The sequence below is a fragment of the Pangasianodon hypophthalmus genome, chromosome 19 (genome assembly GCF_027358585.1).
Source record: "Pangasianodon hypophthalmus isolate fPanHyp1 chromosome 19, fPanHyp1.pri, whole genome shotgun sequence".
In the NCBI taxonomy this organism is placed as follows: Eukaryota; Metazoa; Chordata; class Actinopteri; order Siluriformes; family Pangasiidae; genus Pangasianodon; species Pangasianodon hypophthalmus.
In genome coordinates, this window is record NC_069728.1 from 17,889,544 (window position 1) to 17,906,674 (window position 17,131).

The window sequence follows — 17,131 nt, forward strand, 5'->3', positions numbered from 1 at the left end:
AGCTTGCAGGACTGAGGTCAGGTTGTATGATTCAGCATGTTTTTATTTTGCTATACCGTTTTACTATAACGGCTGTGTTTATCATTTTGCCCGTGTGTGTGTGTGTGTGCGTGTGTGTGTGTGTGTAGGACTGGGAGCAGTGTGAGAAAGGAATTGCTGCGTCACATGAGAAGCTGAGAGCATTTAAGAGGAAGCTCTCTCTGCCTTTACCTGATCACCATGAAGAGCTGCACAACGAGCAAATCCGCTGCAAGGTAAACCTCACGTTACCGTCACATTAACGTCACATTAACGTCACACTATAACGTCGCATTAAGGTCACATTAACGTCACTCTATAACGGCACATTAACGTCACATTAACGTCACACTATTAACGTCACATTAAGGTCACATTAACTTCACTCTATAACGGCACATTAACGTCACATTAACGTCACACTGTAACATCACATTAAGGTCACATTAACGTCACATTGACGTCACACTATAACGTCACATTAACTTCACTCTATAACGGCACATTAAGGTCACATTAACGTCACTTTAACTTCACTCTATAGCGGCACATTAACGTCACATTAACGTCACACTATTAACGTCACATTAAGGTCACATTAACTTCACTCTATAATGGCACATTAACGTCACATTAACGTCACATTAACGTCACACTATAACGTCACATTAATGTCACACTATAACGTCACATTAATGTCACACTATAACGTCACATTAACGTCACACTATAACGTCACATTAATGTCACGTTAAGGTCACATTAACTTCACTCTATAACGGCACACTATAACGTCACATTAACATCACTCTATAACGGCACATTAACGTCACATTAACGCCACACTATAACGTCACACTATAACGTCACATTAACATCACTCTATAACGGCACATTAACGTCACATTAACGTCACATTAACTTCACTCTATAACGGCACATTAACGTCACACTATAACGTCACACTATAACGTCACACTGTAACGTCACACTGTAACGTCACACTGTAACGTCACATTAAGGTCACATTAACATCACGTTAACTTCACTCTATAACGGCACATTAACGTCACACTATAACGTCACATTAACTTCACTCTGTAACGGCACATTAACGTCACATTATAACGTCACATTAACGTCATTCTATAACGGCACATTAACGTCACATTAACGTCACACTAACGTCACATTAAGGTCACATTAACGTCACATTAACTTCACTCTATAACGGCACATTAACGTCACATTAACTTCACTCTATAACGGCACATTAACGTCACACTATAACGTCACACTATAACGTCACATTAAGGTCACATTAAGGTCACATTATAACGTCACATTAAGGTCACATTAAGGTCACATTAAGGTCACATTAACGTCACATTATAACGTCACATTAAGGTCACATTAAGGTCACATTAACATCACACTATAACGTCACACTATAACATCACATTAACGTCACATTAACATGACAAACGCTCATCCACTGTTCTTACTGACTATTTTATTGATGTTTATTCAGTCTGAGTGAGAATCAGGGCTCACATTCGTATGGACTTGTGTATAAAGTGTTATATCAGTCAGTGAGGAGTAAGATTAATATTTATTAACGAGACGTGTCCTCACACCATAAATAAGCTGTACTTCTGCTTATTGTAGGTGTTTTCTACCATGTTTTATATTTGTTGCTGCAGTTTTGAGTTTTATTCCATGCATTCTGAGATGCTTTTCTGTGCACCACGGATATAAAGAGTGGTTATTTCAGTTATTTTTCTGTTGTGTGTGACAATTCCAGGAGATCAGCAGGTTCAGATAAGATAAGTGTGTGTGTGTGTGTGTGTGTGTGTAGGAGTTAGAGGGCAGCACAGACAGCTGGGCGGACGACGTGGACACTTTGTGTGTCCTCAGAAACTCGCTCTCGAGCAGCCTGAGCTCCAATGACCTCACGGTACTACAGGAGAGACTGGAGCTGCTGCAGAGACAGTGGGAGGAGACGTGTCACCAGGTACACACACACACACACACAGCCAGAGAATATGCTCTAAAAGACACACACTTTCACACATTTCACACACACTCTATTCATGCGGAACAGTCCTGACACATATGTTCCACATTCACATTCCTCACACAGGCGTTACACACCACCTGTTCCCCTTACACACACACACTCACTCACACACACACACACACTCTCACACTCACACACACACACACAGCAACACTCAGCTGCATTTTCATAAAGTTAGTTTGTTAATGTAGCACACTCCACTTAATCACCGCGTCAATCAGAAAGTCATTAGTGATTCGTTAAGGCATGGAAAAAAAACATTAACTCAGCACTTAAAACATTCATTTATTCATCACAGGGCACCACACACACACACACACACACACACACACACACAAACACATTCCCAGCTAGAGGTAATTCAGAGTCTCCAGAGGTGTTTATGGACAAAGGGACGAAACCCACACTCAGGATCGAACAATTAAAAACAATCTTACACCTGTAATGATTTATACTCACACTGTCTGTTGTCACGGGTTCCCTTCTGAGTCTGATTCTTCTCCAGGTTTCTTCCTCATGTTGTCTCAGGGAGTTTTTCCTCGCCCCTGTTGCCTTTGGCTTGGTGCAGTATATTAAAAACTGACACCAGTGAATCCCCAGATAACATGTTCATTATTCATAAAGACTTTAGAAACATTACAGAGCAAATACACAACAAAATACAAGACAAGAAATAGACTCTGTGTAAGTAGGCACATTACAACAAATACAACACAACACGAGTGTTATAGCTAGGCTTGTGCGATACCGAATACTCAGGAATTTCCATTTTAACATATTGTGATAAACGATTTAATCGTCCAGAACCAGTAGCCAGAGAAATGAGTATTTCCACCATGTCAGGTTTTAGGAGGATAGGGAAGAGTGTATTATTACCAGCAAAATCTCAGCTGGATGGTGGATTTTTAAGTGATTCGCAGCAGTGCTCAGCAAACACTTAGAAATATATAACAGTACATTTTTGATATAATCATTTTACAGATGTGTGTTGTCCACTTGGCTGATGTTTTCACTGCTGATGCTGATCGAACTAAGAACTGATGTTGACTAAGATGTTTTGAGATGCTGATGTTTTGAGTTCATTATGAATTGAATGCATCAGTGGGTGTTTGACTTCACTAACATTAAACAAATATATATATATATATATATATATATATATATATATATATGTAATATTAACATCAGTTAACCAGATTTATTAAAGATGCCATTGAAAATTTTGGATTTTCTGATGAAAGGGAAAAAAAAGGATTAAACATCAAAGGCTGACAACAAAGTGTCAAATCTAACACTTTACAAATAACGATGGTGATAATTAGAAAGTGATTAAAAACGCTGTTTTTTTTTTCTTTTTTCTTTTTCTGACCGGCCCAGGAGCGCCATCGGTCCTCTTTTACTTTCTTTCAGCCAAAACGCTAAAGTGCCATTTCTAAAAATATAATAAACTGATGTTAAATATATACTCGTCTAATGTTCGCTAAGTTGAATGTACATATTCTGATAGTTTTTATTTCGCATTAATGAGCTCAACGTTCTCCATTTACCGTGACAGAAAGCGAGAGCGTCCACGCGAGTCGAGGACATGTGGGATGAGTGGAAGGGGCGGGGCTTCCAGGCGCTGTCAGTTAATATTGGAGAAAAAAAAATCTTTGTATATCATTCCAGATTCATGTGTTGCTCGTCTGAGGTTTTGCTGTGGAGAGAAAGACCGCTCTCCTGGAGTCTTTTAAGTGATAACTCGTACTTGTGCAGAGCTTCAGTGCAAAATGTGTAAAAGTTGCCAGGTCTGGTGATATAATCCTCATAAACGTCACTGCATATCTTCACAGTGTAATATCATGTAGGGACATTAATATCATCATATCACACAAGGTTAGTTATAACAGTGGTCTAAATCTATATGCAGGTGTCTGAGCAAATAAAATAAAATGGAATTGAACTGAATTAAACAACTGAAACACAAGAAAGTGCTGAGTTGTGGTGTCTTAGTTACAGACTGAGGTATAGACACAAAGGATCTTACACTCTTCATATCAAATACGGAGTCATTTCAGATTAACCAACAGTACTGACAGCAAACAGGAAGCTGACAATAAGATGTCCTGTTTCCTTCTCTTTGTTTTTCTCTCAACTCTGTTTCTTTTTTCAACATTTTATTTTTCTTTTTTCAATATTTGTACAAGGCTTCTGTTTACTTTTTACTGAACTGACGTCTCTCTCTCTCTCTCTCTCTCTCTGTCTCTCTCTCTCCCTCTCTCTCTCTCTCTCTCTCTCTCTCTCTGCCTCTCTCTCTCTCTCTCTCTCTCTGTCTCCCTCTGTGTGTGTGTGTGTGTGTGTGTGTGTGTGTGTGTGTGTGTAGCTAACCCTGCGTAGGCAGCAGGTGAGTGAGAAGCTGAACGAGTGGGCCGTGTTCAATGAGAAGAATAAGGAGTTGTGTGAGTGGCTGACTCAGATGGAGAGCAAGGTGTCTCAGAACGGAGACATCACCATCGATGAGATGATCGAGAAGCTCAGGAAGGTGAGACGTCACTCCCGTATACCAGCCTCGAACCTCTTTCTCACGCTGTTAACTCCACGCAGCCTTCTCTTCTGAATGATATCTGTACAGTAGTTCTGCAGTTTTATTTTATTCACTCGTTTTAGCTAGTCTGTTTTTTTATATAATGTTTCATTTGTTGAAATCTGTAGCACAGCTGCAAATCTCAGGTTTATTTATAACTAATGCACTCGTTCTAAAGCATAATCGTTTCTACAGCAACAGTAAACCTGTAATCGCTGAAAAATGAAGTTTTCTGTAGGGAGATATTTATTTTACATTTATGGAAGGAGTCTCCAGTGTCAGCGCTTTGGCCTGTTTATAGCTGATGCAACGTGAGAAATAACAGGAACTAGCTTCATTTGAGGACGTTCCACAACATTACATGTAACTATAAATGGATAAAAAGTATGTTTTGTTCTTTAATAAATTAAAAAAATGGTTATTGTGGTATAAAATAGTCAACTCTGTGTGGTAACAGTAACGTAAACCACCTCGTCACTGATTATTTTCCTGTAACAGCGTGACACGGAGTGTTTTATTCCTTCATTAAAAGACTAAGGTGTAATCATGTCCTTTGGAAATAATCAACTTTTGTTCTAAAGAAGGCGTTACTAATGTTTGTGTGTGTGTGTGTGTGTGTGTGTGTGGGTGTGTGTCAGGACTATCAGGAGGAGATCTCTGTAGCACAAGAGAATAAGCAGCAGTTGGAGCTCATGGGCGAGAGATTGGCTCAGGCCAGTCACGAGAGCAAAGCGGCTGAGATCCAGTATAAACTGAGTAAAGTGAACGAGCGCTGGCAGCACCTGCTCGACCTCATCGCAGCCAGGTGACACACACGCGCACACACACACATACACACACACACACACACACACACACAAGCCCTTATCTTGAGTTTTCTGTTCCTTTGGTTGATGGTGTTTTTATCCGTGCTCAAGTCCCACCCTTTCAGCTCAGCCAAACACACACACACACACACACACACACACACACAGCCTGGAAATCAGTACACTGCTGTCTTATTAGATTTGCATGAGGATCCCGGTGATGTCACAGCTATCCGTGGACTAACACTGTTTCTCGATCTAACAATACGACTTGGGAACAAATTCCTAAACGGGATTATCCACTTCCTGGATGTGTGTGTGTGTGTGTGTGTGTGTGTGTGCTTCACCTATGAAAGCAGGAGGGGTTTCTCTGAAGGTTATGTGTGACTAGTGATGAACTAAAAAAATACTACTTGAAATTTAAAAAGAAAAAATTTTGAAATGAAACCAATCAGCATGTCAGACATCACGCGCTCTGTTACCTCTCGACCAATCAGATCACAAGTTGGGAAAAATCGAGAAAAACAAACATGGAGGACCGAACGCAGGTGAAAAATGTGTGAATAGTGAGTTAATGTCAGGACCTTTACGACATGTAGAATGGAAAATATTTAATTCCCAATACTCCAGTGTTGTAACTATAATAACAGCGTGTGTATTTTTGGGACTAGCATGCTAGGCTAGTTAGTTTGCCAATACTAGCTAGGATTGGTAAGAGTGTTGTCATGGCTACAGTCAATGGAAATTTCAGTATCGGGTGATGTGTAAGCCGGTGACGAGTGTCTCAGTGTCTCAGTGTCTCAGCGTCTCAGCGTCTCAGCACCACACGTGGCCGTGACTAACAGCGTCTCAGCAGATGGAGTTTGAGGAAGCTGGAGTATGTTACATAAACATAAACACACCTACTCTTTTCTTTTTAAAGATTATTGTTGAGTAAAATATTACACGCAAAAAAAACCCCCAAAAACAACGAAAGGCCGTAGTGTCAGAGACAACGTTCCTCCATCTGTCCTACTAACATGATATGCAGAAATTGGAGGAAAAAAAAAAAAAAGATTTCCTGTTTGTCTTTTTTTTGTCAGCTATAGGAGCAATTTCATGTGATTATGAGATTACAATAAAACTAAGTAAAAAAAATACAATATAATCTAATAAAATAAAATATAATAAATATTTTAAAAAAGATTAAGTCTTTCTTTTCTATTTCTTTTTGGTCAGCAAAGAAGAATAAAATAAATAATTAAATAATAAGATTAATAAGTCTATTTCTTTTTTTCCCCTTTTTTCTCTCAGCTATAGAAAGAAATTGTTTTAACAATAAAAATATCTTGAATATCTGCAGTTGAATGTATCTAATATTCCTCATTAAGATAAATAAGTCTTCTTAATGTTTTTCTTTTTTCTCAGCTATAGAGAGCAGTAAATTATGTCTTAACAAGTAAAATATTTTGAATATATATATAATTTATTTAATATTTCGAAATAAAATTCTACTAACTAAATATAGCAATAAAGTAAATGAGATTAATAAGTCTATTTCTCCCTGTTCTGCTTTTCTTTGATGTGGAAGTAAATTATGTGTCTTGAGTAAAAATATCAAGCTGAATTTATCTCGTATTTATCATTGAGATTGCAATAAATCTGAGTAAAGAAAAAATAAACTCAAATAAAATATAAAATGAGCAAATGTATTGTATGTATGAATGTATTTCAGTTGGTCTAATATCTAATAACAGCATAATATAAAATAAAATAAAATAAAAAAAACAAGATTACTTAATTTTTGCTTTTTTAATTTAAAAAAAAAAGCTTTCACTTGTTCTATTGTTGGATAAGTTTAGTTCTTTTTAGAAATAAATGCTTGAAATAAGCAAATTTATTTTAAGATGATTTCAATTTCAACTCAAAAGATAATGTTAGATGTTTTGGAGTGAAATGAAAATGAGTGATTTACACAATCTACTGTACACACACACACACACACAAGCACACACACACACACACACACACACACACACTCACCCAGAGGCATGTGTTAATGACTGTAGTCTTATTTTAGCTGCAGAAGGACCCGTCACTCAGTCACCGCTCACTGCTACATACCATTTCTCAGGAGCAGTTGTCTCCCACGACACACACACACACACACACACACACACACACACACACACACAGCAGTAAAGGGCAGAGGACCTGGTGTTGAGACGAAAGCGAGTGTGGAAGCAGGAGGAAGGTTTTGTTTAGGATCAGGATCAGAGCCGTTTGTCCTCATGGTGCTGGACTTGGGCACAGAGAACATGGCGCAAAGTCCAGACCGAGACTCGGACCTGCCGGAGTGCGACTGCGACGTCACCAGGCAGGACTTTCTCTCACTTTTACAGGATCTTATATGAGTTTTACGATTCAGGGCTTGTGCTGCGTACTGCTGGGGTGCGAGTTACTCATTACTATAACACTGATCATTAATTCACCAGATTCGTTCATGAAATTTTTGACTAGTCTGAGTAGAGATGCCTTCGATCCAACACCCAGGATCAGTACCAGTCTGATACCTGCAAATAAATAATCAGATAATCCGAGAAAAACATTCTATACAATCCTGCAACAAATGAAAAAGATTGGAATTGCATTTGGAAAGGATTTTTTTTACACATAAAATGTTTACACATAAAGAGACTTGATTGTATGGTTTGTTAGGATTTAGGTGTTTTTTTTTTTTAGGTTTTTATTATTTTTATACTTTATTGCATTAATTATTTAATATTTGCCATGTTGTTATTTGCCATTACTGAACAAAAAAAAGCTGCAGCTTTGTTCGTCGTGTTTTTAGCTATGGTTTTTTATGTCTTTTTTTTTTTTTTTATTTAAGTGAACTGCTTCCAAAACGTAGTAAAAAATATATCATTTTAAAGTTCAGTAGATTTTGAAAGAAAAAAAATATCAAATGGTTATGAGTACTGGCTGATACAGAAAGTTTTGATATCTGTATCGTTCTCGGAAAAGAAGAAGTGGTATCGTATCATCTCTAGTCCTGACTGTGCTTTATTTATCTGTCTTCAGCCGTGGTTAAGAGTTTGTGTTACTCTTCAGGAACATGCTTTATACCACAGCCAAGGCCACTTTATCTATCATTTTCAAAATGTCACCAGTTACACTGTTTTTGTAGACAAAGTAAACTTCTAATTGCCTATTTTGCAGTTATAGGCTATAAAATAGATCCTTAACTGAAGTGTTGTGGCCTGAGAAAACCCACATTTTGATCTTTTCCACTTTATTAGGAAGACCATACTAACACCTTGCTCTCAGAACAGCATCATTTCTTCGTGGCATGGATTCCACAAGGTGTTGGAAACACTGGTTTGAGATTCTGCTCCGTGATGACGTGATTGTATCGCCTGATTGCGCTGCACAGTCATGCATGAGTTGTCTGTTTATAGATTAGATACAGATCTGGTGTCTGAGGAGGTGACTGAGTGCACTGAACTCGTAGTCAGATTGAGATGACTTTATGACACTTTAACATTTATTATCATGTTAAAAGTAGGTGTTATAAGATGAGAAGCTGTGGCCTTGAAGAGATGCACATGTTCAGCAACAGTACTCAGATGAGCTGTGGCATTTAAACCATGTTCGATTGATATTAAGGAGCCCCGGCGTGTGCAGAGAAAACATTCCCCACACCATTACAGCACCCCCACCAGCCTGAACTGTTAACACAAGGCGGCTTGAGTCCATGAATTCATGCTCTTAACACTGAATTCTGACCAAATTGAATTTAAAGATTTAATTCCACTCTGGCACTGGAGCATCGCAGACATTTTGACAGCCGCTGTCTGATTACAAACTGAATTTATTGGTCTTTTGTCTGTTTCACTGCGGCTTGTAGCTGTCTAACAACTTGACCAAAGCATGACGTTCACTGTGTGAAGAATTCACGCTTAGCTAGCGAGGTTTTAGACGTCTTTACACAGACTGGCTGTTTTCACAACATGACTTTTGCAGGAAAACTTGAAGACGATAAGGTTAGAAAATAAGTAAAACATTTCCATGTTGTTTTGCTGAAATATACGGATTTATGCTTTCTTAAATTTGAGGTGTCAAGTGTGTTATAGGTGGAAAAACACAGCTTTGGCTGAAACCTGAATTTTCTTTTTTGTTGTTGTTGTTGTTTTCTAGAATTTAGCCACAGCTACTGTAGACCTGACACTTTCTCCCAGATGTTCATGACACGTGACAGACCTACGTAATGTAGAAATTGGCTGAAGACTGAAATATATTAGTAGCCATTTATTTATTTAATAAAGGAAATAGTTTTATTAAAATCTTCATAAGATTCTAGTTGACATTATTTATAATCTGATTTATTTTTGAGTTTTAAATTAAACTCTTTCAGTTGAATTGAACAGTCTATTATCTATAAGAATTCAATATTAAATATAATAACTTTAATAATGGAGGGTTTCTGGTGATTTCTGCCACTGTAACAAAATTACAATCCCACTTTCAGAAGCACAGTGATGAAGTGTTTATTATTAAGCGGGATAACTTCCTGGCTAACTGGCTTGTCTGTGTAAGACTGGTGGTCACTCCACTCCTCCGTCTATATATAGAAACTGAGTGTTTGGACCTCTTAAACTTCCAGGATCAGTTGTTCAGCCTAGACGTTCCTTCCTCTGCCTCGTAACTAATCCCATGTTTTTAAAATGAAGAAGGGAAGAAAAAATGCACCGGGAGTTTAAGCGGTTAAGGAGATGTGTGCATGTTGCTAGCTGTGAGGACACTGATGTCATAGTGCATAGGTTTAAAAAAGCCTTTTCTGACCGTGTGTGCGTATGTGTATGTGTGTGTGTGTGTGTGTGTGTGTGTGTGTGTAGGGTGAAGAAGCTGAGGGAGACTCTGGTGGCGGTGCAGCAGCTGGATAAGAACATGAGCAGTCTGCGTACGTGGCTCACACACATTGAGACGGAACTGTCACGGCCCATCGTCTACGAGACCTGCGACACAAACGAAATACAGAAGAAACTCAGCCAGCAGCAGGTATAACACACACACACACACACACACACACACAATACACACACACTACACAGTGCCAGATTTCTGACCTACTCGCAGATCTGTTCTCTGTAATACTACAGAATTTCTCTTCATTTACACCTCAGTGTATTTTGCTAATGGACGGGGTTATGGGTTCACATATTAGTCCTAACGTCTACCACAGCACTGTTAAATTCTCCATTCTGATTGGTCGATTGATTGTTGATTAATTCTCTATAACAGCAGCTCTGACAGTAGTGCACCTGCAAATCACATATATTAATGCACTTGATCTAAAATCGTTTCTATAGTAACAACGTACACTTGTACCAGATTGTACAATCGTTAGATATACGGTGAAATTTTCTGTAAGGAGATGTTTATGTAACATTTACGGAAGGAGTCTCCAGTGTCAGTGCTTTGTAACAGTCTCAGGTAAAGCTGTAACTTTAAGTTTTTTTTTCTTATTAACATCAAGAGAGAGAAAAAAAGAGGGAGTGACTGTAAAGTTGCTACAATGTACCTGATAACAGGAACTAAACTTCCAACATGAAATGTAACTATAATCGGATAAAAAGCCTGAAATGTCATTCTTTAATATATTGTAATTGGCAAGTTGCTGTGGTTTAAGAGGAATAAAACCCATCAGAACATCCTGTTATACAGGAAAATAATCGTTTCACAGTAACACCGCTTCATCCCACTATGCTGTTGTTGATTATTTTCCTATAAAAGCATATTTTTATCTACATCCAGGTCAGCTGTAAAACAGTTTTATGTTTCACAGTTTTATGTTTCTTAGAGCAGCACACAAGAAACACGTTTAACTTTCTGTTTTCATTTTTAATTAAACGGTATAATATTATCTAAATATTATTCATTTACAAATATGAATATTCAAATATTTTAAAAAAATCTTGTTTGTGCACACACACATAACAGAACCCAGATAACACAAGGTGTGAAATATATCTGTGGAATATAGGAAGATTTCAGAATAGAAAAATGGAGAGTGTTTAATTCAGGAATGGAAATGTGTGTGTGTGTGTGTGTGTGTTCCTGCAGGATTTGCAGCGGGACATTGAGAAGCACAGCACGGGCGTGGCCTCGGTGTTGAACCTGTGTGAGGTGCTGCTCCACGACTGCGACGCCTGCGCTGCCGAGACCGAGTGCGACTCCATCCAGCAGGCCACACGCAGCCTGGACCGCCGCTGGAGGAACATCTGTGCCGTGGCCATGGAGCGCAGACTCAAGTAAGAGTTCATAAGGCTACATGACTCGTATAAGGAGGAACCAAAAATTCCCGGGAAAAAAAAATAGTGTTCTAAAACTTACAGCATTTCCCCTTTAATCTCCTTCAAAGTACTCTCCTTGTCCCAGCGTTTCTCCCATTGCTGGAACCATTTCCTGTAATTATCTTTTTTCATCATATCTACAGCCCCCTGTGTTTTTTTCTGGCGAATCTTTTCCACTTCAGTCTCATTTTTAAATTCGGGAACAAAAAGAAGTCGCAGGGAACGAGATCTGGTGAATCCGGTGGATGTGAAGTGATAACTACATTGTTTCTGGTTTAAAACTCCTTGTTTGACAGCGCAGTGTGTGCAGGTGCATTGTCGTGATGCAAGATCCAGTTCTGGGTGGATCTTCTCTGGACGTATTTTCCTGATGCTTCCTGACACCTAAGCACTGCAATGTGAAATCGCTTAGGTGTGCACGCTGAGTGCGCACTCCACATTCGAATTCTGGGAATTTTTGGGTCCCCCCTTCGTACATAAGCCTTTTGTGATGCATGACTGACTAAACCCTAATCAGAGAAATGTTTATCAATCAATTTTGTTGTCAAGTTGTAACAGTAACTCTGCAACATTCATTATCTTCCTATAACAGTACACCCTCAACGGTTTTATTCCTTATTCTGTGGTTTGTAACCTCAAACATAGTGACAGTTCAAACTAGGCTACGATTGTGCTTAAGTTAAAAGAATTATTAGAGATATTGTAAATCACAGATTTTAATGGTGTTGCATTTTAGTAGTGTGGGTTGTAACTGATTCAGAACATCCAAGTGTGTGTGTGTGTGTGTGTGTGTGTGTGTGTGCAGGATCGAGGAGACGTGGAGGTTGTGGCAGAAGTTTCTGGATGATTATTCGCACTTTGAGGACTGGCTGAAGGCGTCGGAGAGAACCGCAGCTCTGCCCAACTCGTCCGGAGTGCTCTACACCGTCGCTAAAGAGGAGCTGAAGAAGTTTGAGGTAAAGCAGCTGAGAGAAACGATGCAGAGTGCGGTGAAAAAAATGTAGTAAAGAATAAGACAGTTTGGAAATGTTGCACTGGGCTTTCACAGGACACCGATACTGAAAAAGTGGTGCAGTGTTCTTAAAAACTAAAAGTGTTTTCAGTCACTTTGTACTTTTAAATACAACTCCAGCTTAATCATCTACATTAAAAAAATAAAATAAAATCATATCATGTGTAAGGAATAAAACACTCAGACTTGTGGAGTTACTGTTACCGCCCTGAAGTTGATTATTTTCCTATTATAGCACATCCTGAAGCAAGTTATTAACATTTTTTATTCATTTAAATAATGACATACCATTCTTTTTTTTATCCGTTTGTGGTTACCTTTAATATTGTGGAACAACATTAACAAGCAAAGCAGGTTGTTACCTGTTTGTACATTATAGCAGCTATAAACAGTCGTTCCCTCACCAGCTGCTCTTTTTTCAAAAGAAACTCAGCTTGTCATTACAGAGAAAGTGCGAAACCCCTTTGTCCTGAAGATTCGTAAAACTTAGAGTTACAGCTTGACACCGGAGACTCCTTCCATAAATGTCAAATAAACGTCTCCACCGTACACGTTCCTGTGAATGAGCTGTTACTATAGAAACGATAGTGCATTAGAACGAGCGCATTAATATAAACCTGTGATTTGTAGAAAATTAGAAATTAAAGAAAATTAATCAACACCTTCTGACCAATCAGAATCCAGAATTCATCAGCGCTCGCTCTATAATCGTTTCCTCTCTTAAATTTTGTGTCTGTGTGTGTGTGTGTGTGTGTGTGTGCGCACGTGTTACAGGCATTTCAGAGGCAGGTGCAGGAGTGTTTAACTCAGCTGGAGCTCATCAATAAGCAGTACCGGAGGCTGGCGCGTGAGAACCGCACAGACTCATCCTGCCGACTTCGCCAAATGGTGCATGATGGGAACCAGCGCTGGGACACGCTGCAGAGGAGAGTGGCGGCCATCCTGCGCAGGCTGAAGGTGACCGTGCTGAACCTCGTAGCAACATGCACTAATTAATCAAGCTGCGAAAAAAAGAAAGAAAATGGATGCTGTATTTGCACCATATGCTACATCAACATACAGCTTTACACAGTTAATAAAAAAAAAAAAAAAAAGAAAAAAAAAAGAGTATGCACGTGTAACAGAGTTAGCATGTAGTCATTTAGCATTTATCTATACTGCCTACAGCTACAGTTAGCTAGCTAAGTATTTAGTTTAGCTAAAGTTATATTTTCAGTTCACTAACATGCTAGGTCATGTTATTAAGTATTAGTAAGTTTAATGTAATAAAAACCAAGCATTAGCAAGCTAGCTAACATTGGGGCACATTTTAAATATGGTATATTTAATACTCATAGCCACATAGCTAAGCAGCCTAGCTAGCTAGCTAATATTTACACCATTAGCTAACAGACAGCTAACTATTATATTCAATAAATAAAACCAGTAGCCAAATTTGCTAGCTATTATATGGTGTAATGAAAAGTTATAGCCAAGTTCACTAGCAAGCTAGCTAAGCAGCCAAGTTCAGTAGTAAGCTAGCTAACATTAAGCTAGCTATTATAATTCATAATTAATAGCCAATAACAATAGCCATGTTTGATAGAAAGCTAGCTAACAATAAGCTAGTTATTACATCCAGTAAAAAAACCAGTAGCCCAGTTTGCTAGCTTGTGTTAGCCTTAATACTCCCAAATTGGTGGCTGTGGGAAAAAGAAATCGAGCTAGCGACTAAACTGGGTCCAAATAGCATCTCTGTTTAAAAGAAATCGTTTATCGTATAAAATCATAAAGCTGTAGATATGTATTCTGTAGAAGTGCGAGTGTGAGTGATGAATGTGTGGTTCTGCAGCACTTCATCGGCCAGCGTGAGGAGTTCGAGACGGTCAGAGACGGGGTTCTGGTGTGGCTGACGGAGATGGACCTGCAGCTCACCAACATCGAGCACTTCTCCGAGTGTGACGTTCAGGCCAAGATCAAACAGCTCAGGGTGAGGACTGTGTGTGTGTGTGTGTGTGTGTGTGTGTGTGTGTATGTGTGTGTTTACATTTACTCCAGCCCAGATATAAACGCCGCCCCTCCCGAGCTGGACTTGTTTGTTTTGTCAGTGTTTTTATTTGACAGTAGAGGGTGCTAAAAATTACACACTGCCCCTTTAACTCTTAGATAAAAGAACCTATCCAATGTACAGATTCTAAACTCTGACTCGATTCAGCATTTGAGTTAGAAGATGAGTCTTTTAAATTATTATTTACATTTTTTATTACTTAAATTTGTATTGTTTTAAACATTTATTTATTTAATTATTTTTTTTTTTACAATTTTAAAGTTGATTTAAATATAGTATAGCGGCTACATTCAGTTATCAGTGACGAGGTTATAATTTTATATGAATTATTTTTATATAAATTATTTCGCACTCATGGTGAATAGAAACAAGAAAAAACGTTCTGTTAAAAGAAACGATTCCAAACTTTTAGTCAGTATTACTTTTCTGTTTGTTACTAGAAGATTGAATTGTTTATTATTTAAAAATCCAGACCTAAATTCTTAGGATTAAAGCTTCTGTTGATGTTTTGAAATTAGCCCCGCCCACACGTGCACTTCACCTGCCGGGCAGCAGAGGGCGATAAAAAACCCCAGCTACTTTAGACCAAGCTAGCAGAGAAGATCTAAGGTTTGACTAAGACTGATTGTGTGTGTGTGTGTGTGTGTGTGTGTGTGGTGTGTCAGGCGTTCCAGCAGGAGATCGATCTGAACACGGGGAAGATCGGGGGCGTGTTCAGTCAGGGTGAAGCTCTGATGGAGAAGAGCGAGCCTCTGGACGCTGCTGTAATAGAGGAGGAGCTGGACGAGCTGCAGCGGTACTGCAGGGAAGTGTTCGGCCGCGTCGATCGATACTACAGGAAGCTCACACGCCTGCCGGTGAGACGCCGCGTCATTTCGTTCTCATTCATTTAACAACAAAACACTGATAAAGCCAGATGTACAAAATTCACATCCAAATCATAATCGCACAGATATCGTTCATTACCGGAGTGATGTTGAACTTATCGTATGGGGTTGATATAGCTGCTATAGCGTAAGTGAGAACAGGAACTAACTTGTTTTGCGGACATTCAACATCATTAAATGTAACTATAAAAGGATAAAAAAAAAAAAACGTGTTGTTGTTTAATAAATTAAAAAAAAAAAACTGTACCTGTTGGAAAATCGCTGTGGTGTCAGAGGAATAAACACTTTGGGACTGAAGTCCACTTCATCACACCACTCCATCACTGATTATTTTCCCATAACAGCACAACACACAGTGTTTTATTCCTTACTTATTTCACAGTTTGTAGCTGAACTTCCCACGAAATAATTTAGAAAACTTACAGCGCTGTTAAACCTGGACGTTTCCTCTGTGTGGTTCACAGCTGGCTGATGACGAGTGTGACGGTTCAGATCGGGAGTTTGACCTCGATGGCTCAGGTGACCTCTCTGACCTCCAGTGGGAGGACGGGAACTCTTTAACCAGCACCAACAGCCGGACCCCGTCCGTTAGCCCGGCGCCGCTGCGCGCTAACTGCTCGGGTCGGGAGACTCCGGCCAGCGTGGACTCCATCCCCTTAGAGTGGGACCACGACTACGACCTTGAGCCCATGGGTCAGACCATGTCATCAAAGAAGAGGGGGCAGGGCGAAGAGGACGAGGATGTTGCATGCAGCACTACTGCAGCTCTCAAAGGTGTGTGTGTGTGTGTCTTTTTGTGTGTGTGTGTGTGTGTGTGTGTGTGTGTGTGTGTTAGCCTTGTACACGCTTCCTTATCCACACTGCAGCTGTATTAAATAAAAGGCTGGTGTGTTTTGTGGTGTATGCTTCTCTTCACAGACGTAGTGATTCCCGAGAGTCCTGAGGCTTATATAAAACTGACAGAAAGCACACTGAGGTCCTCCTCTGGTACGCACGAGTGTGGGCGTGTCACATTAAACATACTAATATAACCTCGTAACATCATCTCCGGCATGATGCATGCTGATTCACTGTTTATACTTCACCATGTTTATTTAGATAAATCACCACATTTGCATGACTCAGTGTCGCCATTTCTAGCCAAAAATACGCTGTATTTTTGTCCTCTTATGTTTGCATCATCTAATAATAATAATAAAGGCATGCATTAACTAACATTTTTGTTATGATTACATAATGCTGGAACTTGTGTAGGGTCAAAGACATGTCTGATTTTGCTCTAGAGGCTGTTCAGTATTCTAGAAATGATTAATAAGGAAAGTAGTAAAAAAAAATAAATACTCTTTTGATCGTGTTCTAGGAAAGTAATCGTAATAATAGTGTGCT

The 17,131-nt window shown here is 39.1% G+C and overlaps 1 protein-coding gene across 5 annotated transcripts in view; it reads left to right on the top strand.

The window, feature by feature from the left end:
* Nucleotides 1–17,131, top strand: part of syne1a (spectrin repeat containing, nuclear envelope 1a) — a 217,340-nt gene that overhangs the window by 188,855 nt on the left and 11,354 nt on the right. For 4 of the 5 annotated variants that reach the window (XM_034313740.2, XM_034313739.2, XM_053242236.1 and 1 more), the window contains 12 exons: nt 129–254; nt 1,877–2,032; nt 4,461–4,619; nt 5,300–5,466; nt 10,342–10,504; nt 11,570–11,757; nt 12,605–12,755; nt 13,586–13,768; nt 14,643–14,780; nt 15,524–15,715; nt 16,210–16,519; nt 16,664–16,732. In XM_034313740.2, coding sequence (XP_034169631.2) covers nt 129–254; nt 1,877–2,032; nt 4,461–4,619; nt 5,300–5,466; nt 10,342–10,504; nt 11,570–11,757; nt 12,605–12,755; nt 13,586–13,768; nt 14,643–14,780; nt 15,524–15,715; nt 16,210–16,519; nt 16,664–16,732 — 2,002 coding nt within the window. The remainder of the gene's footprint in view (nt 1–128; nt 255–1,876; nt 2,033–4,460; nt 4,620–5,299; nt 5,467–10,341; nt 10,505–11,569; nt 11,758–12,604; nt 12,756–13,585; nt 13,769–14,642; nt 14,781–15,523; nt 15,716–16,209; nt 16,520–16,663; nt 16,733–17,131) is intronic. The other variant, XM_053242235.1, reaches the window with a different exon arrangement.